Raw genomic sequence first — 26,983 nt, 5'->3', positions numbered from 1 at the left:
ATACTTACATTATGTCCGCATATCATCCGCAAACGGATGGGATGATATGCGGGCACACGGAGCGGATGACACAAATGTCATCCGCTCCGTGGAAAAAAAAAAAAAAAGTCCCGCAGCGGACTACAGCAGCGGAGCGGCCGTCTGAAAGGAGCCTAAGGCTGCTAGATAACTATAAACACAATAATTTACAATGTATCTTTTCGTTCTTTTAGAGGGCAGTTTAACCTCTTAGCGCCGGTTCACACTACCGCGACGCTACTTCCAGGGGCGACCTCCGAGATCGCGGTGCGAGCAGCGCGCCGCGACCTCGGAGCGGCCGCCACGGACTTCATAACATTGAAGTCTATGGCGGTCGCCCCCAAAGAAGCTCCGGACCCTTTTTCTAGGTCGGAGCGACTTGTCGCTCCTATTAGAACGGGTCCGCAGCTTCCCTATGGGAGGCGACCTGTGAGGCGACCAGGTCGCCTCACAGGTCGCCCTAGTGTGAACCGGGGCTTAAGTGCCGGTTCACACTTGTGCGATGCAGGAACACTGCGAATATACAGCGTGTTCCCACATCGCATCCACACATCTGGCAGTTCACACTGCCATATGCGATACGCAGGGGGTGTCAATTAAATGTTAACGACACCCCCAGTTTGATCGCAGTGCGATCTGACAGTTCGCACAGGATCGGATCGCACAAGTGTGAACCACTGTGCGATACGATTCTGAGGCGGCTCAAAAATGCCTCCTGTGCTTCTTTGGTGCGGGTGCAGTGCAAATTCAGCCATACAAAGTGTATGGCTAAATTGGCATCCGCACAGGAGATCGCATGTAATGAAGGAGCAGTGCGCTCCGAATTACATGCGTTCTCGCAAGCCGCAATAATGTTAACCGGCACTAAAGCGGAGTTCCGGCCTTGGGGGGTCAAATTGTGATAAAAAATACCCCCGGGACAGTCAGGGCTAGTACATTCCTCAATGGATAGCCTCTGAACTGTCCCGGGTCTCACTTACCTTTTAGAAGAAATACTTGCCTTGAAAATTTCTTCTCCAGCGCTGCCATCTCAGGTGTGGGCAGCTGAAGCCAGCACGTCCTCTTCTGCGGCCTCTTCGGTGATGTCGGAGTCCCACAATGCACTGCACCGGCCCCGCTCGTCACTTCCGGTGCAGGAGCGGCATGCCCAGAAGCTGTTTAGCAGGGAATGCCGCGCCTGCACCCGAAGTGACGAGTGGGGCAGGCGCATTGACTCCTGGGAGCGATAAAGTTCAGCTCCCAGGAGTCATCGCAAGCCGGAAGTGACGGCGTGGGCCGCAGCCGCAGAGGGAGGAAGTGGAAGGAAGGTGAGTATATTTTCCTCAATATCAAGGTAAATGACCAAAAAAAAATTGGGAGCATCCATTTCTTTTTCAGGTGGCCCTAAGCAAGTGGATGGCCCAAAATCGATTTTTTTTCAATTTTGAGGCCGGAACTCCGCTTTAAAGACAGCATTTTTCTGACCCTTGTTGCTTACAAGTTAAAATGAATTTAAGAAAAAAAAATAACGGTAAAGTTAGCCCAATTTTCATATATAATTTAAAAGATGTTACGCTGAGAATTATCTTTATTCTAAGCAAAAAAAATAGTGATTTTCATTTTATCCAAAATCGTACAGCTCTACAATGCAATAAAACATCTGTCACTGCATATAGTGTGAATTCACCTTTAGGGCCCATTCAAGCAAGGGACCTTAAACTGATAGCAAGGTGAAGTAACTGACATAATGGGTCTGTAGGTATTTACCTTTTAGGGCCTGTTCACACAGACATAGTAAGAAAAAAAGAGCAGATATCTGCACTTAGGAGTGATGATGTTTTTGCGTACCTGTACTGCTGCCTGTACAAATAGCAGTCTGTGGCTGTACACCGGTATCCGCATATCTAAGCATTAACATCAGAGGCAAATGTGTGTCCTGGACACAGTTTGCACCAAGGGCCATTTGTCCCTGTCATTAAATTATACAGGCAGCTCTAGGCACACACCTGTAACTCTCGGGCAGAGAAATATACCATTATATTGATGGTGTACCGCCCTATGTGGCCATGTGAACGAACCCTTAGATTTGTGCATCTGAATTATATTTCCATTTAAGTCAGTGGGGCCATATTGCAACCACCCCGCAACTGTGTGCAGTGCATGTGGTTGCTGCATTTAGTGGGCTAAAGTTGATAGTAAAGGCTTTTTTTTTTTAACTGAGAAATGAGTTTATACTTGCCAACTCTGTGCAGTGGTATTGGACAGAGGTGCTCTGATCCTCCTACTGGAGTCCCCTGGTGTCTGCTCATCTCCTCCATGTTTCCTCATAGCAAGCCGTGTGGCACATTTTCGATGCACACAGCTTAGCCATGATCCTGCTCCCTCATCACAGGATTTAACTGACCGCAGCAGGGACTAATGGCTCCCGCTGCTGCTTGAATCTCCTGTGGGACAAGCAAGAGGGGAGAGAAGAGCTGCAGCCGGGCACAACATTGGATTGAGAGAGGACTCATTAAGTGTTTGGTGAGGGAATGCATTAACCACTTAAGCCCCAGCCCTATTTCGGACACTTTTTGTTTACAAGTTAAAACCAGTATTTTTTCCTAGAAAACTACTTAGAACCACCAAACATTATATATATTTTTTTAGCAAAGACTCTGGAGAATAAAATGTCGGTCATTGCAAAATTTTTTGTCACGCGGTATTTGCGCAGCGGTCTTTAAAACGCCATTTTTTTGGAAAAAATTTGAAAAATCACATTTCACTGCATTTAAAAAATACTAAACAGTAAAGTTAGCCCATTTTTTTTATATATTGTGAAAGATGATTTCACGCCGAGTAAATAGATACCCAACATGTTACGGTTTAAAATTGCGCCCCCCCCCCCCCCCCCCCCCCCCCCGTGGGATGGCGACAAACTACGGTCAATAGAGATCTCAATCTGCGACGCTTTAAATTTAATTAACGGTTACCAGTTTAGAATTGGAGTGTAGCTCTCTTTTTTTAAAATTATTGCCCACGCTCTGGCAATCGCGGCGATACCTCACATGTGTGGTTTGAACAGCGATTTCATTCGTGGCTCGACTTGCGTATACGTTTTTTTTTGTGCGCGAGCTAACGGTGACGGGGGCGGCTAAATTTTTTTTTTTTTTTCCTATTTATTTTTTCTTTTTTTTAACTTTTATTACAGGTTTTTAAAAAAATAAAAAAATCTTATCACTTTTATTGCTGTCACAAGCAATGTAAACATCCCTTGTGACACCAATATGTAGTGACAGGTACACTTTATGGAGGGATCGAGGGTCTAAAAGACCCTAGACCCCTCCACTACACTTCCCTGTATGCAAAACGCCGAAAACTGCATTTTTGCATACAGCCGTTTTTCAAATCTGCCGCCTTTTGCAGCACAGTACCCTGGAAGTGACGTCATGGACGCCGCCTCCGGGTTACGTCATCGGAGACCCGATCGATGCCGTTTTCGGGACTTCATCCAGCCGGCGGACGTGCCGGCTGGGTGCTCGGGGCTCCGGAAGGCGGCGGGAGGGGGGGGATGTCCCCTCCCGCTCACCCGGGTAACGATCGAGCGGCTCCCGAGCCGCATCGGTCGTTACCGACGGAAAGCCGACCGTCGGCTTCAAACCACGGTACCGGGATGGTGTCTCTAGTTAGAGACATCATCCCGGTATACTACCCGACGTACCGGTACGTTGATATGCGGTAAGTGGTTAAGGTAAAAACATTTAACTTCAAAACAGGCGGTGAGGGTTCAAAATTCCACCTCCTTACTGCATGTCAAATGCCTCTGAAAAGCAATCCAAGCATAGATTACATTTCAGAAGAGTGGCAGTCCATGCCACAAGTGTAAATGAGTCCTGTGTGCAAGGAATTAGTCAGCTCACAGCACAATGTTGTGCACTGCATGTACATTGTGGTTAGCAGCCTATATTAAATAAATAGGCTAAAATGCGCCATTGTATACAATGTATGGGACAGGCTGCATCTTTATGACAGGACACTGTGCAGTGGGGTGTGTACTATTGACTATGCATGGCACTGTAGAGCCACACACTAGTGTGAATAGACCCCATCATTCCTTTTGTATGGTGGTCTTTGGAAGCAAGTCTACTTGCATTTCTAGACATTTGAGAATTCTTTAAAGTGGAACTCTGGGGAGAACTAAATCTTCCCTTGCAGTGGGGCTGTTGCTTGTTCATTCTGATCGTTTGTTCTGCAGGCTCTTCCACTCTGCTAGACTGGTCCCTGCAAATTCCTCTTCCCTACACTCTGTTGGCTTAAGGTCCTTTGACATCAAGACTGATGCAAGGCCCTTAGCCATACATTGGAGATTGGGACTCTTGGGGATAGTCCACTGCTGGAGCATAGGGGAGAGCTGTCTGCTTGGGAAGTGGAAGGATCTGGTAAGTAAGCTTCTCCTGCCCCCTAGAAACAAGTAGTTAGCCCTTGCAGTGCAAGCGCGGCTCTGCTAGGGAGGACATTTACTTTTACTGTAATTGGGCTTTAAATCTGAGTCAGTCCTAATGTCTGTGGCAGCTGTACACACCACTAGCTGGTTAGGGGTAGAAATGATCCGTTTTGTTGGGAAATCTTGGTCCTGTCTCTTGAGTTTCCTGTGAAAAGTTGGCATCAGTGGTGTATCTGCAGTGCACCTTTCCCACCTTCCTACATTGATTTAACTCAGATGGCCATATTATGCAAATTTAATTTTAGGGACCCAAAGGCCAGTAAAGAGGGCGATGCATCTTAATCCTTAAATTAGTCTTTCTCTAGGCAGTCTTTTTCACAATAGCCTGTAGCAATGCAGTTACTCTCATGTAGAATTCTCTAACAGAGCAATCTCTTTTGTAAAGAGGAAATATCGTACCTACCCCACTTTCTAATTGCTGCCCCTGTTCTGGTCCAGTGAAATAGAGAAGAAACAATTATGTAAGAAACATGGAGGAACATTGCTGAACTTTCATGATTTCATGATTGATGCTTCAGTACTTGCAGTCACTGATCTGGGACAAGTGTGCAGTTTACTTTTACTAGAATGTCCCTAATCTGCATCCCTGCTTAGGTAAGCCCTGGTTCACACCAAGTGTGGCTTTGAAATTGCGCTACTTCAGCGCGATTTCGTGTGCGGCTTGCCGACATCTGTGCGACTTCATGCACATGAAATCAGCAAAAATAGCGCAGGAACCTTTTCAAGGTCGGTGCAAGTTGGAGTCGCACCGATATGTATGGTTTCATAGCTAGAAATAGGGTGCAACTTGTCATGGGACTTTGATCTGTCAAGTTGTGTAACCAGTCGCAACAGTGTGAACGAGGGCTTAGGCTTGGTGTTAAAGAAGTACAGCCAAAGCTCATTTGGCTGTGCTTTTACTGGGGATCACAGAAGTGCAGTTAGTTCTGCATGCTTGTGACCCGTTCTCAGCAGGCAGTGGGCTGATGTCACAGAGCAGATTCAGGCTCGGGCAAAACAGCGGCCTCTCAGAAAACCAATGAGAACCTGAGCCGGCTGCTCTTGCCCCCTCCACAGCCCAGTGCTCCAGTGAGTGTAGGGGGCAGAGCAGAGAGCTGCTGATTGACAGTCACCAGCTCTCTGCTCAGGAAGCTGTGAGACCCGAGCGATCAGCAGTGTTTGATCGCTCAGTTCTTACTGTTTGAGCCGGTGGGGGACAGATGCAGCAGCGACTGATGTTGCATCAATCTAGGTAAATGTGATTTAAAAAAAAAAAAAAAAAGTATTCCTATATTCTTTTTAAAGTAGTTGTAAAGTCACATCAATAAAATGCTATGATCCTCTTCATTTTTTAAGGCAATAGTAAGTGCAGTGTGGCTGTTTATAAACATTGCGAATTGCCTTTTTTTTTTTTTTTTTTTTTTTTTTTAAAGAGTGCTTTCTTAGTCACATGGTGTTCTCTCCTTTCATTGGCGATCACAGGGAGTTCAGTGGGAGGGGCAGGTATTCCTCTCTCTGCACGTCACTGTGACCTTGTGTCAGCTTTCACACAGAGAAAGGGAAGAACAGCTGCACAGGAATGCTCAGTCATTGAAGGCAGGAGGGGAGGGGCTGGGAGGAGAGCTGCTTCACTCACAGACCACAGAAATGATAGGGGGGTCAGCAGGTAGATGCAGGCACTGCACAGAGAACCCGATATAGGAGGGATGTAAACTGAACATACTATCATGGATCAGCAGCCATGATGAGCATCATCAGGATACAGGAAGAGGCAAGATCAACCAGGTACTGTACACCATTGCAAGATAACTGCATCCTAGCGTGCCTTAGAGGCAGGAACATTTTTTTGTTTGGTTTACAAATGATTTTCATAATCATTTAGTTGGCCGATTGTTTTGAATAATCGGATAATAACCCTAAAAAAAAAAAAAGTGTGGTGTATAATTTAGTTAATGTCTAGTTTAAAATAAAAGGCTATTTATTCTTAAATATCTATATGCAGTGGTGTGTGTGTGTGTGTGTGTGTGTGTGTGTGTGTGTGTGTGTGTGTATATATATATATAATATATATATATATATATATAATAATATAACCAACTACATGGTTAATGAGCAAAATCTCGAACCCACTTTGAGGATAACAGACAGAAGAGAGATACTGTATATACTATTAGAGGTTGAATCTGGTAAATATCATCAGACCCAGAGATCAAATTTTTTATTTAAAGAAAAAAAAAATTAGACTTGACAATTTTCAGACAGAACTGTAATATATTATTGTATGACAGATTCCCTTGTCATAGGCTGGTGGCTCGATAAAAGCGACCTGTGCCTGCTGTCACTTATGCTGGCCATACAAAAACAATACCTTCCTTCAAAAAAATTTTGATTTTAACAACATTTCTTTGATTTTCTATTAGTGGGGTCAAATCGACGTTCGTTTTCGATAGAAATAGGAAAATTTGCAGTAGCAAAATAGAAAACTTCTTGGTCAAAGGAATTTTTAGACCGTGTACAGTATGTGGTTTTAGTTCAGGAATTGCATTAATTTTAAAACACTGTTAAAAGCAATTTAAGTTTTCAAATGACATTATTTTATTCAGCAAATGTATAAAGATTTTTTGTATGAATATTATTCTCCGAGGTTCAATGTGTATGGGCCGGATAAGGCTCTGCTCACATCTATGCAGTTTGCTAGTGATACGTTTTTGCAGTGCATTTTTGCACATGTGATTTTGCTGCGATTTGCATTTTTCTATGTTTTTTCTTTCTGGCCAATTTGTTTTTGGGCAGATTAAAAAAAGCGCAGATCGCGGCAAAAACTCACTACATGCTTTTCTGCAGCTTCTCCATTGCTGTCTGATGAACCAAAAAAGCACTGATTTGCGTTGAAAAAACGTCCTTGACCCTTTTCAAATACGCAGCGGCTGAAAAAAGCATTGATGTGTGAATGTGAGAAGCCGCTCGGCTGTCATTACAAGGAGCGGGAGGGACGTCCCTTCCCGCCGCCTTCTGTGGGTCACCCGTTCTTCCATCCCAACGGGAGACCGGGGCAACCAGCCTGCATGGCCTCCGAAGACCCGATCAAAGCCGCATTCAGCTCTGATTGGGTCTCCATGCAAAAAAACAGAAGTGAAGTCATGACATCACTTCCGGGTACTGGCGCCAGATAAAAAAAAATTACAGCATTCAAAACAGCCAAACTTGGCGTTTTGAATGCTTTTAAGTGCAGAGGAGGGGTTTGGGGTCTTTTAGACCCCCAGATCCCTCCAAGAGTACCTGTCAACTAAAAAAAAAATAAAACATATATTTTTTTTTTTTTTTTTTAAATGTACGAAAATATTGGCTGATACCGATACACGATGACCAAAATATCAGTATTGGCAATGAAAAAACGATATTGGTCGATCCTAGTATGATGAATACTGAGCTGTATGTGTGCTGCACTGTATTTCATGATATTTAAACAAATAATGCATTCTGTATGCAGGCCAACTAATTGGCTGACCAACTAATCATTATAAAATAGTTGACAACTATTTGGCCTTACACTTTAATACTAGTGGGTTAGAATATGTCTGTCATCTAGTGCCTTCAGAAGGAGGTAAACATTAATTGGCAGCCCTGATATTTCTCTCACAAAAAAGTTTACTTTATAGACCTTGGGTGTTTATAAGGTATGCCCAACAAAACAATTTAAAGATTTTGGGCATACTTCAGATCTTCCTCATTTCTCTTGCTGTCCATACTACAATGCTACACTCTGATAGGTCTTCCTCCACTGCACTTCCCCACAACTCTTCCTCTGGCTGTTCACACTAGCTTCTTTTACAGGTCTCCCACCATTGTCCACATAGTGTCAGCTCACTCTGCACTCCTCCCTCATCTACCTCTACAATACCATCTGCTGCATTCAGCACTACACATTGTATGGTCTTGTGTAATTTATACGCTAACTCGCCGAGTTCAGTCATTGCTAACTTGTCACCACTTTTTGTGTTTGAGTCTGACATTCTGTGCTTTCCATTCTCTACAGCAGCCTTTCTCAACTTTTTACCTTCTTTTTAACCTTAAAACTCTTGACATAATTTTCACGTGTCAAGGAACCACTGCAATAAATTGTACGCAGGTTTATATAAAAATATAGAGAATGTGGCATACTTGGAGTATTTGACACCTAGGCCAGCTCAATTTTTTAACCACTTGCCGACTGCCTAACGCCGATCTACGTCGGCAGTCAGCCCCTCACAGGCAAAGTGACGTAGGGCTACGTCACTAGCTTGTGAGGGTCTAGGGAGCGAGCGCGCGCCCCCGGAGGCGCGCTCCCACTCCCGCGTGGTCACGGACCCCCCCCCCGCGTGTGACCAGCGGACCCGATGTCCGCCGGTCACTCGGCGATCGGCGGGGGAGAGGGAGAAAGGCAGGCAGCTTGTGTAAACAAACCACCTGTCATTCTCCTCGGTGTAAAGACACTGATCACACGGATCTACTATGTAGATCCGTTGATCAGTGTCCTTACAGCTGAAGCCACAGCCAATCACAGTAGAAAGCACACCCCTAGGGGGACACACAGCCCCTCCCTCCCAAATAAAGTTAACCCCTTCACTACCAGTGTATTTTTACAGTAACAGTGCATATGTATAGCACTGATTACTGTAGAAATGTCACTGGTAACCCCAAAAGTGTCAAAAATGTCAGTCAAGAGTCCGATCTGTCTGCCCCAATGTCGCAGTCCCGCAAAAAAAATCGCAGATCGCCGCCATTACGCATTAAAAAAAAAAACAACAAAAATGACAAAAATCTTTCCCTTTGTTAGTAAACACGATAACTTTTGCGCAAACCAATCAAAATACGCTTTTTGCGATTTTTTTTTTTATTTTTTTTTTTTTTTTTTTTTTTTTTTTTTTTTACCAAACATAGGTAGCATAAAACAAATTGGCCGAAAATGTTAAAAAATTTAGATTTTTACATTTTTTTGGGGGGGAATTTCATATTTAGGGTTTCCATCCGTCCAGATTTGACGGATCGGATCGGGTCGGATGTCAGCGGACATGTCTCCGCTGACATCCGATGCCCCATAGGAATGCATGGGGGGACCGTTCAGATCCGCCAAAAAAACGGACAGGCGGATCTGAACGGTCCGCCTGTGTGAAAGGGGCCTTAGTGACGTAGTTCATGTGGTTCAGACAAGCTAAAGTTAAATGAGACCTGGAGCATAGCTTAATGTCTTCCATCAGTTACACACATTAGCTCTTTGACTGCTGTGGACCAGCTCACATTTTTCACCTTGGATGTCCTAGTCAATTGTTCCAGTATTACCATAAATCAATAAAATGTACTTTTTATGACTGAAGAGACTCTAGGTCTCTTCTGTTCTAAATACTTTTACTGGCCCATCGGGGGTTTCCTTTATTTTTTTTCTAGTGTACACTAGTCACACATGCAGAGCTTAGTGTAGTTTTGGTATGTTTTGTGACAGGGCTAAGTAACTTTGGGTGTATGTGTGGGTGTTGTCATTCTGGCACAGCCATCAAGGTGGCTGAAAATGCAGATCCATTAAAAGACTGGGAGAAATAGAAGCAATGCAACAAAGGGGAAGTGCAGTTGTTTCATCGCTGGTGAATGGCACCTACAAGGTAAGTATTTCATAATGTGTAACTATTTTTAATATACTTGCACAATAGAACAGAAATCTGACTCCAAAAAGTGATTTATTTCCATTTTACAACAATTATAAAGATTTAATAGTCCCTTCCCGGGACTATTAGTATCTTCCCCGTGATCCGGTTTCCCAAAAAAATGGTATAAAACAGAAGCCCCTACTGTTAGAGAATGGTGTGGGAGGGTTGAATAATAAAATAATATAAATAAATATGTGTGTATGTATGTATATATATATATATATGTATGTTTGTGTATGTTTGTGTGTGTATATGTATATATATATATATATAATATAATGTGTATGTATATGTATGTAATTATATAATGTGTGTATGTATGTACAGGGTTCGTACGGCCCTGAAAAACCTGGAAAAGTCATGGGATTTTAAAATGGCACTTTCCAGGCCTGGAAAAGTGTTGGAAAATTAACTTAACCCACAAAGTTTTGGAAAAGTCATGGAAATTATTTGTTGCATATGCAGAAAAGAGAGAAAGGCGCCACTCAGTGGAGCATGTAAATAATTTTATTGACACATATTATAATTAAAGCGGAGTTCCGGCCACAGAATCCTTTTTTTTTTTTATCAATACCTCCCAAACTGTCACCCCCCCCCCTTCTTACATCAACTAACCCTGTTTTTTGCAGTATAATAATCGATTGGCAATTAGAAAATCCTACTTTATAAAAAGTCTCCTGAGCGCCGCCATCTTTGTCCGGGTTCCCCTGAAGCCGCTGTGTTAATGAATGCCCTGCTTCCTGGTTTGAGACGGAGAGGGGCCTGTGAATGCAGCGCAAAATCTCGCGCATGCCTAGTACTATGCGATCGGCATAGTATAGGGATGCCTATCATCGTGTTATTTCCTGTTGGGAAATAACGCGATGAGAGGAGCGGCCGGCCGCCTACTTCACTGCCCATTGCATCCTGGGAGCGACAAGTAAGAGCTCCCAGGACGCATTGCGGGACAGGAAGTGACGCTGCGTCCGAGGAAGGAGGAAGTGGATGTAAAGGTGAGTATATTATCCTCTGTAATAAGGTAAGTAAAAAATAAAAAAAAAAAGCCGGTAATATCCAATTCTTGCTCAGGTTAGGATAAGGAAGCGGATGCCATAAAATCTAAAGGCATGATTTTGTGGCCAGAACTCCGCTTTAAGAAATTACATGGAGGTGTAAGCGTCTATCATAGCTCGGTGTCCTTCGGGCCCGCTGTGTTTCCGTACCAGGCTGGCCAGCAGCCGGAAGAGGGGAGAACCAATCAGGGGACTCGTGTGATCAAGTCATCACTGAAGCGCATACCTCACTGGAGGGCCGCACAAACGTGATGACGCGGGGGGCAGTAAATGGTTTTCGCAGCATGTGTGGACTGCCTCCTTGAAGGACGTTTGTGTTGCCCTCGAGTGAGGTATGTGCTTCACTGCTGTCTCGATCACACTGAGTCCCCTGATTGGTTCTCCCCTCTCCCAGCTGCTGGCCAGCCTTGGACGGAAACACCGCGGACCTGGAAGGATGCCGAGCTACACCTCCATGTAATTAAAATGTATACATAGACATTTCATGAAACATTAGGTCATGAATATATATATATATATATATATATATATATATATATATATATATATATATATATATATATATATATATATATATATATATATGAATGATATGACTACACGTGCAGTAGGGATCAAGAACGAGTTCATAATTGAAGAAAGTGGTTGGATTTAAAAAAAAAAAAATAGAGTATATACAAATGTTGGAACACCAGGGACATTAGCGTGAACGGGCTGTGTTTTGAGGTACGCTGAAAAGATGGATAGGATTGAAATGGTGGAACGAGGTAAAAGTAAGGTGTTTTGGGGGGAACCGGGAAAGGGGTGATTGTGTAATATTTTTATTCGAAGGAACTTTGTTTCTTTTTGATGGTTTTGTAGAATTGATTGAAACGAATAAAAATTATAATAAACCCTTATCTATACTTGTTCAAATTCAATGGCCCAACAGTAGAGCTAAACTTGGATACAATATTTATATATTCAGATCGTAATATACTCAATAAGCAGCAGGATTTACATGATTTTTATCTATGGGCCTTTCAGTCAGGATCTAGAAAATACACAGGTGAAATACAAATATGGGAGCTGTTTTACCTTCCAACAAATTGTATTTCTGTTCGCCCAGTTGTCAGATTTGGGTAGCCCTGTCTGGTGGGACAGAAGACCAGTCATATACTGTCACATTGCCCATTCAGAGAAAGAGGATCTGTGAAAATGACCACCTCCAACTGATACTGGTGTTCATTTTGGCATCAAATTTAATTTTAGTTTGTCATAGGCTTTTGACTAAAATGCTATTTCAGTTGTAGTCCTATTTTAGTCATCTGCAATCATTTTGTTTTCTTCGTATTTAGTCAACTAAAATCAAATGGGTTTAGTTAAATTGTAATGTATAATTTAAACATTTCTTAGCATTTTCTAACTCGTACTCGTAAACAATTTTAAAATATATTAAGGTTTGAACTAACTGCACACTCTCTGGATGGTCTGAGGATGCTTGTAATGCACAGTGAGTGCTCTGGACAGTGGTCTGAGGAGGCCTGTAATGTTCACAGTGCTCTGTATGGTCAGAAAGCCTGTAATTGCTGCACACCTCGCTTGCTGGGAGGGGAAACACTCAAGGGCTTTACAGGTCGAGCTCAGAGAAAACCAGAAGTTAACTTGGGGAAAATATTTTTTTCCTTCACATTTTTTTTTGTTGACAAAAATGGCATTGATTTTCATCACTGTAAATATACCGCTGATGAAAATGTTTTTGTCAAGGAAATTAACAGATAACTTTTTTTTTTTTTATTTTTTTTTTATGGTAAGCTGTCTTCCCCCAATCCTTTGTCACAGCCAGTCCCAAAGTACCTGGTTTTAGGCTGGACATCATTATCCTCTACTTCAGGGGTGTCCAACTTAATTTCGTCACGGGTTGCCTCAGCATTATGGTTGCCCTCAAAGGGCTGGTTGTATCTGGGATGTGTTGCGTGCAGGGTTCAAAAGTGCATTACGTACAGGGTTCCAGAGTGCTTTACGTACGGGCTGCAAAGCTCAGGATTACACTACGAGCAAGGTTCAGGATTATGCTACATACATGATTTAGGGGTGCGCTCTGTCCCGGGTGCAGTGGAGCGCGTTGTGCAGGGTTTAAGGGTGTGTAACCCCCATCCCACAAGCTTCCTCGCATCTCTCTCCTACCTGGCTCAACTCTATTACCTCTGTGTAAGCTGCTCTGCCTTAACGGTCAGAGGTCATTCTCTCTGATTCTGGAGATCTGTCCCCGCTGTGAATGTGTGCAAGGATCTGTTATTTCCTGAGCCACTTAGCAGCAAAGCTGTCCCTTGTAAACACAGAAGGCTTTTGTGCTTTACAAGTGACCGCAGAGAGCTAAGGGTGAGACGCGGAGGTGGCAGAATGGAGTTCCAGCTGCAAAACTGGGTGCGAGGGCCACATGCCAGGGCCTGGTGGGCTGGTTTTGGCCCACGGGCCTTGTGTTTGACAAATATTCTCTACATCATGTGACAGTGCTCAGGCCGGGCAATTATCTGCTAGATCTAAGTAGTGTCATATTGGAGGTCTTGTGCTCCCATATACCATTAGGAAAGAGTGTTTTAAGCCATTTGAAGTAGGAGGAATGGAAGGGATTGCTGGAGAGTAATTTCGTAGACTGAGCATGACTACTTGTGCTACTTTTCCCTCCCCCAATCTAAGGCTTTAGAATGGATTGGAAGATGCAGATTTTAAAAATGCATTTAGCTTTGGTTCACACTAGTGCGGTTTTTAAGTTGTGCTACTTCAGCGCGACTTCAAAGCTGTGCGATTTCATGTGCAGCTTGCCGCTATCTGTGCAACTTAATTTAACAGATATCAATGCAAGCCTTGCTGAAATTGCACATAAATAGTGCAGGAACCTTTTTCAAAGTTGCGTCAATTTGGACGGTTCTATTGCCGCAAATGGGATGCAACTCGTTTTGCCTTTGAACTGTCAAGTCATGACAAGTCATACTGGTGTTAATGAATACAGAACTGCAGTAATTTGGCTCTGCTTGGAATTCAGTTTTACCTTTTTCATGGAAAGTTGTAGAATTGTACATCGAAGACCATAAAGGCCTCATGCACACTGGACGTTTTTAGCCAGTAAACTCCCCAGCATGTTACCCTATGTGTCCATGCACACATAGGCTGTTATCAGCACTTTTTGACAAGAGGAGTTTTCTGGTTGGAAAAAAACCCAGAACTCTAGTGGGTTTTGAGAGAAGTTTTTGCAGCTGTAAAAACGCTCTAACTCTGATAAAAGCTTACAAAGGCTGAAAAAACACAGGTATTTGCCATTCACCAGCATATTTGAGTAGAAAGCTTTTGTGGGAGAATAGTTTTGCTAAAAAAAAGCTTAAAAATATTACAGCTGAAAAACGCTACTGTAAAAATGCTAAAAAGAGCTACAAGTGGCTAAGTGGTTAAAAAAGCGCCTTTTACAGCTACAGCTTTTTCATGGCGTTTTGATAATGTCCAGTGTGCATGAGGCCTTAACCACTTAAGCCCCGGAAGATTTTACCCCCATTCCGACCAGGGGGTATTTTGCGATTCGGCACTGCGTGACTTTAACGGACAATTGCGCGGTCGTGCGACGCTGTACCTAAACGAATTTGACATCCTTTTTTTCACACAAACAGAGCTTTCTTTTGGTGGTATTTGATCACCTGTGCGATTTTTTGATCACGCGCTATAAACAAAAAAAGAGCGTCAATTTTGCAAAAATAGCAATATTTTTCACATTTTTTTATATGAAATTCCCCAAAAAAAAAATTTAAAAATCAAAATTTTTTTACTTTTTCGGCCAATTTGTTTTATGCTACCTATGTTTGGTAAAAAAAATCGCAAAAAGCGTATTTTGATTGGTTTGCGCAAAAGTTATCGCGTTTACTAACTAAGGGAAAGATTTCTGTCATTTTTGTTTGTTTTTTTTTTTAACGTGTAATGGCGGCGATCTGCGATTTTTTTTTTTTTTTTTTTTTTTTTTGCGGTACTGCGACATTGGGGCGGACAGATCGGACCCTTGACTGACATTTTTGACACTTTTGGAGTTACCAGTGACATTTCTACAGTAATCAGTGCTATATATATGCACTGTTACTGTAAAAATACACTGGTAGTGAAGGGGTTAACTTTATTTGGGAGGGAGGGGCTGTGTGTATCCCTAGGGGCGTGCTTTCTACTGTGATTGGCTGGGGCTTGAGCTGTATGGACACTGATCAACGGATCTACATACTAGATCCGAGTGATCAGTATCCTAACAGCAAGGAGAATGACAGGCAGCTTGTTTACACAAGCTGCCTGACATTCTCCCTCTCCCCCGCCGATCGCCGAGTGACACGCGCGGGGGGGTCCGTGACCACGCGGGAGCGGGAGCGCGCATCCGGGGGCGCGCGCTCGCTCCCTAGACCCTCACAAGCTAGTGACGTAGCCCTACGTCACTTTGTCTGTGAGGGGCTGACTGCCGACGTAGATCGGCGTTAGGCAGTCGGCAAGTGGTTAAAGTGAGACTTCACTCTCCCAGTCAACATTGATTATTTGGAATCCTCATGCTGCTAGAATTAGTAAAGACAGTAAGTATATCCTATTTAATTTTTCTTTTCTTCAGTTACCGTATTTCCTGGTTTCCTTGCCTAGGCAAATGATGTCCTACATCCCAGGAGTCTTCAGGAGAGGAGGGAGGGGCTTTCTCAGCTCACCACACTCTCCTGTATGCATGCTTGAGCGAAGGACAGATGGATCCCAGGAAGTAAATGCTATATGAATCGTATGCCCTTATTCCAGATGGCCATGGGCAGAAATGCTAGGGAGGGGTTTTCAAAGTGATTTATCAGCAAAATGAAGCATGGAGGGATGGATGGGGCAGTTTGCTTTGAATAAATTTAAAAAGTGTTTTTGGTTTGCGGTGCTTAGGTGCAGTGAAGATCAACTTTAAATCGGAGTTCTGGCCTCAAAATCGCCTTGCTGAGGGTCACCTGAAAAAGAAATAGATGCTCCCGAATTTTTTTTTTTTGTTCATTTACCTTGTTTTTGAAGAAAATATACTCGCCTTCCTTCCACTTCCTACCTCTGCGGCGGCGGCCCGCGCCGTCACTTCCGGCTTGCGATGACTCCTGGGAGCTGAACATCATCGCTCCCAGGAGTCAATGCACCGCCCCTGCTCGACACTTCCAGTTCAGGCTCGGCATTCCCTGCTAAACAGCTTCTGGGGCAATGCCCTGCACCGGAAGTGACGAGCGGGGCCGGTGCAGGGCATTCTGGGACTCCGTCACCGAAGAGGAGGCAGAAGAGGACATGCTGGCTTCAGCTGCCCACACCTGAGAGCTGGAGAAGAAATTTTAAAGGGAAGTACTGTATTTTCTGGCGTATAAGATTACTTTTGAACCTCAAAAAAATCCCCCAAAAATGGGGGGTCGTCTTATACGCCGAGTATAATATCTCCAAGGTAACCTAAGTATAAGTATTACTGGTAGATGAAAATTAGGGGGGGTCATCTTATACGCTGGAAAATTCGGTATTTCTTCTAAAAGGTAAGTGTGACCCGGGACAGTACAGAGGCTATCCATTATGGAATGCACTAGCCCTGACTGTCCGGGGGTATTATCTAAAATTCACCCCCGAAGTCGGAACTCAGCTTTAAGGTCACAGGGGCGTCGTAATTTACGGATGTTTACTCAGGAACTTGTTGACAGTCCCTCATTGTGTAAAGACCTATATAATGTTGAGAATTCTTCCTCATAGCCAGCGTTGTATTTACTCATTTATACTTGAGTAAACCCACTATGCAAGTAAATTACTGCACTTAAATGTAAGATTTTCCTTTTTTTGTTTTATGGCTCTGTAAGCATCACTGTATTACTGATCTTTACTCTATAGACAACAATATGGCTGTAACTAATATTTTTCATAATTGATTAGGTGGTTGGTTGATTCAATTAGTCTGATAACCTCAAAAATTTGTATGCTTTAGTTATGTTAAGTAAAAAAAAAAAAATGTATTAAATATCGGGGGAAAAAAAACATCCACTCTGAGAATAACACAGAAGACATAGTGTGTATGTGTGTGTGTGTATATATATATATATATATATATATATATATATATATATATATATATATATATATATATATTATAATCAGAGGTTGAATATGGTATATATCATCAGACTTGGAGATCAAATGTTTGCTGCTTGCTTCAGGGGGCACTTGGCAAGAGGGGAGGGGTCAGAAGCACCGACGAGGGACCCCAGACATAGGATATTCAGGGTATTTTAACATGAAGGGGATGAGGAATATAAATCTTTTATATTAAAGTAGTACTGAAGGCTGAGACTTTTTTGCATGGATATAATCATTTTATTATAATGCACAATACTGGTACTTTAACTTTTTAAATATAATTGTAATGCCTTATATTACCTCCAGTCTATCAGCCTCCAGCTTCTTTAGGTTCAGATACTGATCTTCCCTACAAAGAGTACTTAAAGTGATTGTAAGCATTGTTTTTTATTCCCTAAAACAAACATGTCATACACCCCCCCCCCCCCAATCCTCCCCTATAGTAAACCTATAGCAAGCTACAAGGTAAAGAAAATCATCTGCCTTTAAAAATGACTCCCTTCCTATTCCTGCCCAGGACTACATGTCCCATGAGGTATTTATCCTCCCACATTCACAAGTTCTCAGGCACTGACATGTATGGATGGTAGTGTTGCCAACCGTCGTTATTTTTACTGGCAGCCAGCAAAAAAACAGGCACTTCTCTCCTGCCAGTAAATGCCAGTGATGGGAAAAGGTTGTCAGTTAAAAATATGGCTGTGACGCTCAGCTCAGAACAGCACGTGCGCAGTTCTGGTCCAAAGCCTGCCGAGACCACTTGAGTGCCTGTGAGAGTGTGTTTGGGTGGCGCAGGCCCGTCTGGTAGAGGCGGTGCCTGAGTGAGTCGCATTATATGGTGCAAGAGGGTGGAGCAGCAGGAACCTCGTGTGCTGGTCTGCGGGACAGGAGAAAGGCAAGCCGGGAGTCGGCCTGTCCGTGGTGTTTGGACTGGAGTGGACTAAAGGGACCCACCTGGCAAGGGGAGCGATTTGTACTGTTAGGAGGAGACGTGAGGTGTCGTCATCATCTGTGCTGCTGCCCACTTTTCATGTGGGTGTGCCTGACCATTCTAGTTTCTTGCCCTCCTGCCCTGTCCCTGAGATACTTACTTACTATATCCAAAATAAAATGAGATGTTTTTTTGCTTTTAATATCTACCTTTTTATAACACTGTATGCAGGCCAACTAATCTGCTGACCAATTGATTATGAAAATAGTTTATTTTCATTGATTATGCCGATTAGTTCTTTCAGCCCTACTATCCACTATCTCTTCCTCATGCATGGGTCAATTCCCACAGGTTATCCTGACACCACAAAATCTCAGGAGACACCATGCCCCCCAGCACACCGAAGGTGATTGACCGATTCAGCTGTGCATGTTTCCTTGTGAAACTGTGTGGGGGATGGTCCTTTCCTTCCACTCAAATCTCAGATTACACTCAGCTCCCTGCTTTATACCTTGCAGTGTGTGACCTCAGATCCCTGCCTGCTGGAGTTGAAAAATCTTCGCTCCAGCTCAGCTCCCCTTTTCAAGGATAACTAGCATCAACTATTCAATGTTTTTTTCATAGATGAGGATAGCAACCCTGGAACATGTGCTTTCAAAAACCCAGGCAGGAAAGGCTTCTCTCATATTTATATCCATGCAGGTTGTGTATGCTTGTAAGCACTCCATAGTTGCACTAATCACCAGATGTACGAATGTTTTTCATATGTTCATAAACAACTCATTTCAAGTATTTGCAAATTTTTTAACTTAACGTATGGCAGCATTTACAGCAGCATTCTTTTGTGATTTGTTTGACAGGTCAAAGCTTTAAAAGAGAAAATTGAACTTGAGAAGGGAAAGGATCAGTTTCCAGTTGCTGGCCAAAAATTAATTTATGCAGGTAATTCATGGGTGTTTTATTAACAAAATGACTATATATAACCTTTCCAACCCGTAACCTCTGTTGTGTGTTTGTCAGAGCAGAGCTCTCAAATACCCAATGTTTATTCATGGTTAGATGGAAAGTGTTGTGTGTTGGTGGAGTTGTTGCAGTATTTACATTTTTATCTATCTCAAATATTTTGATGCTTTCTGTTCCATACTTGTTACTATATTGAATAAAGAATTTAACAAACAGTTCAATGCATTAATGCTATCTCTCCCTCGATTTACTATTGAGAGATCAGCCACTAAGGTAATGCGGCATATAGGCTGACTGGCTTGCATCATCAGAGGCAGCAGTAAACTGCAGTCAATGTGTGACACTACGAATCAGGAAATATAGGCAGAAATTCTACATGCAGCTCCTAAAAGCCCGTATGTGCATGGAAACCTAGAATAACCTTAAGGGGTTTTTAAGCTGTAAAAAAAAAAAAAAAAAAAAAAAAAACCTGACGCTCTTAAAAGCAGCAGGAAAAACACCCTTTGTGCATGAAGCCTTAATTTTGGTTACATTTTATAATTCTGGGAAAAAAATTAGAACTTTGTTCAGCCCTCAAACAATGTGATGGGATGCTTGCCAAGCTACTCGTATGATGGGATACTTGATGTAATAACTACAATTACTAAAGGAAGTTTTAAAATGTTTAACCACTTGAAGACCAAGCCTTTCATGACACTTTTTTTGTTTACATGTAAAATGTATTTTTTTGCTGTGAAATTACTTGGAGCCCCCAAACATTTGTGTGTGTGTGTGTGTGTGTATATATAAATAATTTTTTTTTTTTTTTTTTTTTTTTAGCGGTGGCCCTAGAGAATAAAATGTTGGTGGTTCCTTTTTTTTATGTTCTTTACTAGGAAGCTAACCGTCTGCCCTAAAAACAATACCGGGATGATAGCTACAGGCATCATCCTGGTATAACCACTTTAAATTCAGGTCTTCAAGGGTTAAAATGTATACATTGTAAACATCTTGTATGTATTGTGTGTGTGTTTTTTTCTTTAGGCGTTAGAGTGAATTGTATTATTGGTCTTTACATTTTTTCAGGTAAAATCCTTAATGATGATACCGCACTTAAAGAATACAAAATTGATGAGAAGAACTTTGTAGTGGTTATGGTTACAAAAGTAAGTGTGAGTTTCTTTTTTACTTTTAACATCCGTTCCCCCACAAGACCAATTTGTCTAAGGACAGCTTCACACTGTCGCAATTTTAGATGGAGTTGTCCTATTGTGGTGTTTTCTAAATGTAAAATGTAATCATTTATTTCTTTATTTTTCTTGTTTAGCCAAAACCAGCAGCAGCCCCCTCAGTACCAGCTCCAGCACCAACACAGCCAACTAGCACTGCTACTGCTGCCCCTTCATCACCACCTCAGACATACACACCTATTTCCCGAACCAATGCACCTGGGTCCCTTCCATTTCCCCTACCCAGCATCCCTTTACCTAGTCCAGTAGTTACTACTGAACCCCAGACAACCACAGCTAGTACGGAAGAGAAACCTGAAGAGAAGACAGAATCTCCTGAGGAGACGGTGAGCCCTACATCAACGGAGGGCAGGTATGAGATTCATTAATTTTTTGTACATGATTCTGTTCGCCTGATTTTTAGCAATGTCCCCTTTTAGAGAAATGATATGCTTTACTCAACGTTATGCATTATTTAAAGTGTCCATGTTCTAGGGCTGGGCAAAAAATCGATTTATCGATTTTTGTAGTGTAAAACGATTTTTATTTTGCAAACTCGAGTTTTTTGCCACAATAGTTTTTTCTGACTTTTCCGCGTTTCGTCCTTGTGCGTTACCATAGCGCGATATGAGCCAGCCCCCGCCCCGCGTAACCGACAGTACACACACACTAGAGGTCACTCAGGGGCCCCATGGCCTGCATGCGGGACACTTACCTGTACAGGCGGGCCGCCCTGGGCTCCAGCCAGCTCCTAGTCCGCTGCACACCGCACAGCCAGGACCGGGAACCGGCCACAACACACCGAGAACTCCCCAGTAACCGGACCACCGCCACTGCCATCTCTGCTTAGTCTACGAGGAACGAGCTAATCAGCGGCCACCGCCAGGCCTGGATGTGACGTCCGCTGCCGGGAGAGGAAGCGGGCGGTGCGTCTGAGGGGGAGGCGGGGTTATACCTGTACAGGGGCTGTGATAGGTACAGAGACTAGCCAAACCTGTACAGCGCTTCTCCTCAGTTCTCCACACAGGTGTAAGCTCTCCTCCTGTGAGCCTTCCCTCCCCGCTCAGCGCCCCTCATTCCACACAGTCCTTGTGCGTTACCATAGCGCGATATGAGCCAGCCCCCGCCCCGCGTAACCAAAGTTTTAGGTAAGCACAACCTTATAGTTAGTCATGCGTAGAATAGCCCCACTCCCATGCAACAAATTCCATCAGAAATCTTTATAAGGCTTCAGAGGTCTTGAAAAAGCATTTTGTTCTGCAAAACGCGTACACCTACATTGTGTTTTTACAATTGGCCTCCAATTTATTTTTGTGCTTGAAATTTTGCCTCCTGCATTATATTGGTTTTAAAGTGGTTGTAAAAGCTGAAGGTTTTTTAACCTTCATATTACAAATACTGAAGTTGCTGACTTGAAAAACAGGTACTTACCAGTTGCACTTATGACACTATATCTGATGTCTGCAGTCATTTTTTAAATGCATTGAAAAAAAAATTGAATCGAAACTCAAATTTTTCTTTAAAAATCGAAGATTTTTTTTGTTTTTTTTTTGGCAAAATTGCCCAGCCCTACCATGTTCACTTTTAAACTGCTATACCTTAGGAAGGTTTCTGCATATATATGTTTATATTCTGTATAGCTCCGCAAGAGTCATAAAGATTGGGGAGCTCTAAAATTCAAGTGTCAGCTTTAGCTTTCAAAGTTGCATTTGACCTCATGTCATGCCCCAGCTATTGGTCATAAAGCTGTCCATCCGTGTTTTAGGCTATTAGCAACACCTAGGATTAGATGGAACTAAGCACACCTTCAGAAATTGAATATATTAGACCTCTCTAATCCTTGGGACTCCCAGGAAGCCCTAGAGGGCACCTTTCTAAAGTTTAGGAGTCCTAAATGTTACAGGTTCTCTTTAAATGTGCAGGCAAGACAAACAGGATCTTTGAACGCTGTATTAGGCAATCAAAATATTGCAACGCTCTTTTCATGCTTGCCAATGCATGGCCCTAACTTTTGTTAGTATTTTAATCAGAGGTGTTATTACTGCCTACCTTTTTTGAGGGTTTTTTCGTAATGTATTCACTCCTTTTCACTTTCACCATTGTGCAAGGTACTATATGTATAAGTGCTACAAATGTTTAATAAAACACACATACCTGTTTTAGCTAAGACACATGCATTCTTGACCCCCTTTGGGCTACGAAGTTATAAATTCCTGTTAAGCAAAAGTGAAAGAGCACTTCAGCTTATCTATAGTCTTTAATTTTAACATGGCAAAAGCTGCATTTACACCAAGTACACAAAGTTTCAGAAAAGTGCATCGTGTACTAGCGTTTGACCCTTGCTTTTACAACGCCCTAGGTCTTTTTGTTATGTAAAAAGAACAGAAATCCAAAGCTCCCCATGTCCTAAAAGATTCTTTTTTTTTTTTTCCTACAGTGTACCCAGTGACTCTCGACCATCACTTTTTGAAGATGCAACAAGCGCACTTGGTAAGTTTATTTTTATTTATTGTTTTGTTAGCAATATCCTCAGCTAGTGGGCTAGTTGAGCCATCAGCCAAACTAATCGAAAGAATAAAGACCATAACATTTTGTTATGGTGCTGAAATCTGGGAATACAGCTGGCTTCCATTCCCAGTAAGTGCTGGAGCTCTGGAAGATAGGGAGACCTTCCATGTTCTGTCAAAAGCAAAAGACTAAGTTAATAGCTAATTTAAATTAGAAATACAGATAAGTCTTGTCAGCTTGATTTGGCAATAAAATCAGAAGGGACGAAGTGGCCAGAAAGTGAAATGTTAAACAATAAAAATTAGATATTGGCGCAACGAAGGGGACGTTGATGGGACTTAAGTTCGCAGTGTCTATGGATTAAGAGAGTTCATATATGAGATGTTCAGGAGTAAAAAAGCTCACTGTAGTGGCAGCTCAGTGTTGGAGCAAGATGCTCTAGAGAAAAACAAGGAGAGAGACACAAGCGCCAACGAAGTGTAGCAATATAGTCACTTTAATGGTGTTAAAAGGATAATGGTGTTAAAAGGATAATGGTGTTAAAAGGATATTGAACACAATGAGAGTATAAAACAAAGCATGTAGCGCTCTGAGGGGGGATTCTTTGCAGCACAGATCTCAGTCCCAGTCTGTCGGCAGATGGAGAGCAGGGTTCCAGCTGTCGGCAGCGCCAGTGGCTTTCTACGCTTACTGGATCCGTGGAACACAAAGCCCGCCGGATGTGATGCCACTAACGATGTGATGCCACTAACGATGTGCTGTGCAAGAAGGTTGGCGACGCATTTGTGGAGCATTTGCTCTTTCAGGCCATATGGTCGCCATGTTGGAAAGGGGCTTTTATGGGCAAGCCGGTGGCAGTGGACTGCAAGGCCAAGTAAAGAATCTGAAAACTATAAAACCAAAGGATAATATAAAATAAGAGTGGAGAAAAACTGATACATGTGTATACTTCAACTAATCTCAGAACTCCAGTGATTTTTAGAAAAAGGAAAGCGAGAACCTGCTTGTATGGGATGAATAATGTGTATACTTCGACATAAGAACCGTTACTCTGGAAAATGTATATCTGTTTACAGCCATGGCCAAAGGTTTTGAAAATGATACAAATATTATTTTCACAAAGTCTACTGCTTCAGTGTTTTTAGATCTTTTTGTCAGATGTTACTATGGTATACTGAAGTATAATTACAAGCATTTTATCAGTGACAATGCCATTAGGTGTCATTTATGTTGACCATTCCATTAAGTTTATGTAGGATCAATATTTGCAGTACTGACCCTTCTTTTTCCAGACCTCTGCAATTTGCCCAGGCATGCTGTTAGTCAAGTTCTGGGCCACATTCTGACTGATGGCAGCCCATTCTTGCATAATCAGTGCTTGAAGTTTGTCAGAATTTGTGGGTTTTTTTTTTTTTTTTTACCCGCCTCTGGAGGATTGTCCACAGGTTCTCAATGGGATTAAGGTCTGGTGAGTTTCCTGGCCATGGACCCACAATTTCGATGTTTTTTTTTTTACCAAAGCCACTTGGTTATCACTTATGACTTATGGCAAGGTGCTCCATCATGCTGGAAAAGGCATTGTTCATCACCAAACTGTTCTTGGTTGGTTGGGAGAAGTTGCTCTCGGAGGATGTTTTTTGTACCATTTTTTTTTTTATTCATGGCTGTGTTCTTAAAAAAAAAATTGAGAGTGAGCCCACTCCCTTGGCTGAAAAGCAACCCTGCACATAAATGGTCTCCGGATGCTTTACTGTTGGCATGACAGAGGACTGAGGGTAGCGTTCACCTTTTTCTTCTCCAGGCAAGGTTTTTTCTGGATACCCCAAACAATTGGAAAGGGGATTCATCAGAGAAAATTACTTTACCCCAGTCCTCAGCAGTCCAATCCCTGTAACTTTTGCAGAGTATCAGTCTGTCCCTGTTTTTTTCTGGAGAGAAGTGGCTTCTTTGCTGCCCTTCTTGACACCATGCCATCCCTAAATACTCTTCGCATCACTCTCTGTGCCTACTGCCATTCCTGAGCAAGCTCTGCACTTGTGGTGCCCCGATTCCACAGCTGAATCAACTGTAGGAGAAGGTCCTGGCGCTTCTTGGATTTTGAGTGCCCTGAAGCCTTCTTCACAAATGCAGTAGAAATGTTTTTTATGGGATGAAGTTCATTTTCATGGCAAAGAGGGACTTTGCAATTAATTGCAATTAGGGATGCACCGAATAATCGGCGGCCGAACATTATTCGGCCGAAAATAGAAAAAATAGCACTTTCGGTGTTCGGCCGAATAAGTCAAAAGGCCGAATAATTTTGTGCCGAATAATAGGGCTGAACGATAGTCGATATGATATTGACTATCGTTCTGTGGCCGTAGGCGATATTCATATCGCCGAGGTCACGATATTTACAGGGGGAAGGGACTCGGAGGAGGACAGGAGGACTCACAGACTTCCGTGTTAGGCAGGGGAAGCCGGGACACTTCAGCGGTGAGCATACATACATTACTCACTCGTGCACTGCAGCCCGCCCCACACATTCAGTGAGTCTTACTCTCCTCCCTAGTTTTTTCAATGGCACATTCAGGAAGCCAATCACGCCGTGAGTAGCTGCACAGCGAACCAATCACACGTGCCTGCACACCTGATTGGTTCCGCTGTGCCGCTACTCACGGCGTGATTGGCTTCCTGAATGTGCCATTGAAAAAAACTAGGGAGGAGAGTAAGACTCACTGAATGTGTGGGGCGGGCTGCAGTGCACGAGTGCGTAATGTATGTATGCGGCTGTGCTCCTTTCCAGGCTACTACTAGTCCACCTCCAGCCTCCTACTACCACCACTATGAGAGACTGTCTGTCACTGTATAATCTGATCGAGTCCACACTGACTGACTGTCACTGAGTAATTGATGTTACCATATTAACCCTGACCTGCCCAGTGCCCTGTATCTGCAATTAAAATTTACAAGGCTGCCTGCATGCTTCCTGATTTCCATTCCCAGCATCCTTCCCAATCCCTACAGTGTCACTAACATTAACCCTATGGTACAAGGCTGCAGTGTGCACTGAATCCCATTCCCTACAGTAACATTTAGGGAGAGAGAGAGACATGAGAGGACGAGAGAGAGAGAGACATGAGAGGACGAGAGAGAGAGAGACATGAGAGGACAAGAGAGAGACATGAGAGGACAAGAGAGAGACATGAGAGGACAAGAGAGAGACATGAGAGGACAAGAGAGAGACATGAGAGGACAAGAGAGAGACATGAGAGGACAAGAGAGAGACATGAGAGGACAAGAGAGAGACATGAGAGGACAAGAGAGAGACATGAGAGGACAAGAGAGAGACATGAGAGGACAAGAGAGAGACATGAGAGGACAAGAGAGAGACATGAGAGGACAAGAGAGAGACATGAGAGGACAAGAGAGAGACATGAGAGGACAAGAGAGAGACATGAGAGGACAAGAGAGAGACATGAGAGGACAAGAGAGAGACATGAGAGGACAAGAGAGAGACATGAGAGGACAAGAGAGAGACATGAGAGGACAAGAGAGAGACATGAGAGGACAAGAGAGAGACATGAGAGGACAAGAGAGACATGAGAGGACAAGAGAGAGACATGAGAGAGACATGAGAGGACAAGAGAGAGACATGAGAGGACAAGAGAGAGACATGAGAGGACAAGAGAGAGACATGAGAGGACAAGAGAGAGACATGAGAGGACAAGAGAGAGACATGAGAGGACAAGAGAGAGACATGAGAGGACAAGAGAGAGACATGAGAGGACAAGAGAGAGACATGAGAGGACAAGAGAGAGACATGAGAGGACAAGAGAGAGACATGAGAGGACAAGAGAGAGACATGAGAGAGACATGAGAGGACATGAGAGAGACATGAGAGGACAAGAGAGAGACATGAGAGGACAAGAGAGAGACATGAGAGGACAAGAGAGAGACATGAGAGGACAAGAGAGAGGACAAGAGAGGACAAGAGAGAGGACAAGAGAGAGACATGAGAGGACAAGAGAGAGACATGAGAGGACAAGAGAGAGACATGAGAGGACAAGAGAGAGACATGAGAG

General features: G+C 43.0%; 1 protein-coding gene across 1 annotated transcript in view; it reads left to right on the top strand.

Annotated features, from left to right (window-relative positions):
• RAD23B (RAD23 homolog B, nucleotide excision repair protein) overlaps positions 1–26,983 on the top strand; it is a 54,760-nt gene that overhangs the window by 4,284 nt on the left and 23,493 nt on the right. The window contains exons 2-5 of the mRNA XM_082263950.1: positions 19,101–19,182; positions 20,269–20,348; positions 20,510–20,784; positions 22,849–22,901. Of these exons, the coding sequence (XP_082120076.1) occupies positions 19,101–19,182; positions 20,269–20,348; positions 20,510–20,784; positions 22,849–22,901 (490 nt within the window). The remainder of the gene's footprint in view (positions 1–19,100; positions 19,183–20,268; positions 20,349–20,509; positions 20,785–22,848; positions 22,902–26,983) is intronic.

The sequence above is a fragment of the Pelophylax lessonae genome (genome assembly GCF_965119305.1).
Source record: "Pelophylax lessonae genome assembly, chromosome: 1".
In the NCBI taxonomy this organism is placed as follows: Eukaryota; Metazoa; Chordata; class Amphibia; order Anura; family Ranidae; genus Pelophylax; species Pelophylax lessonae.
Note: the sequence above shows the minus strand (reverse complement) of the source record. Positions and strands in the feature narration are given on the sequence as shown.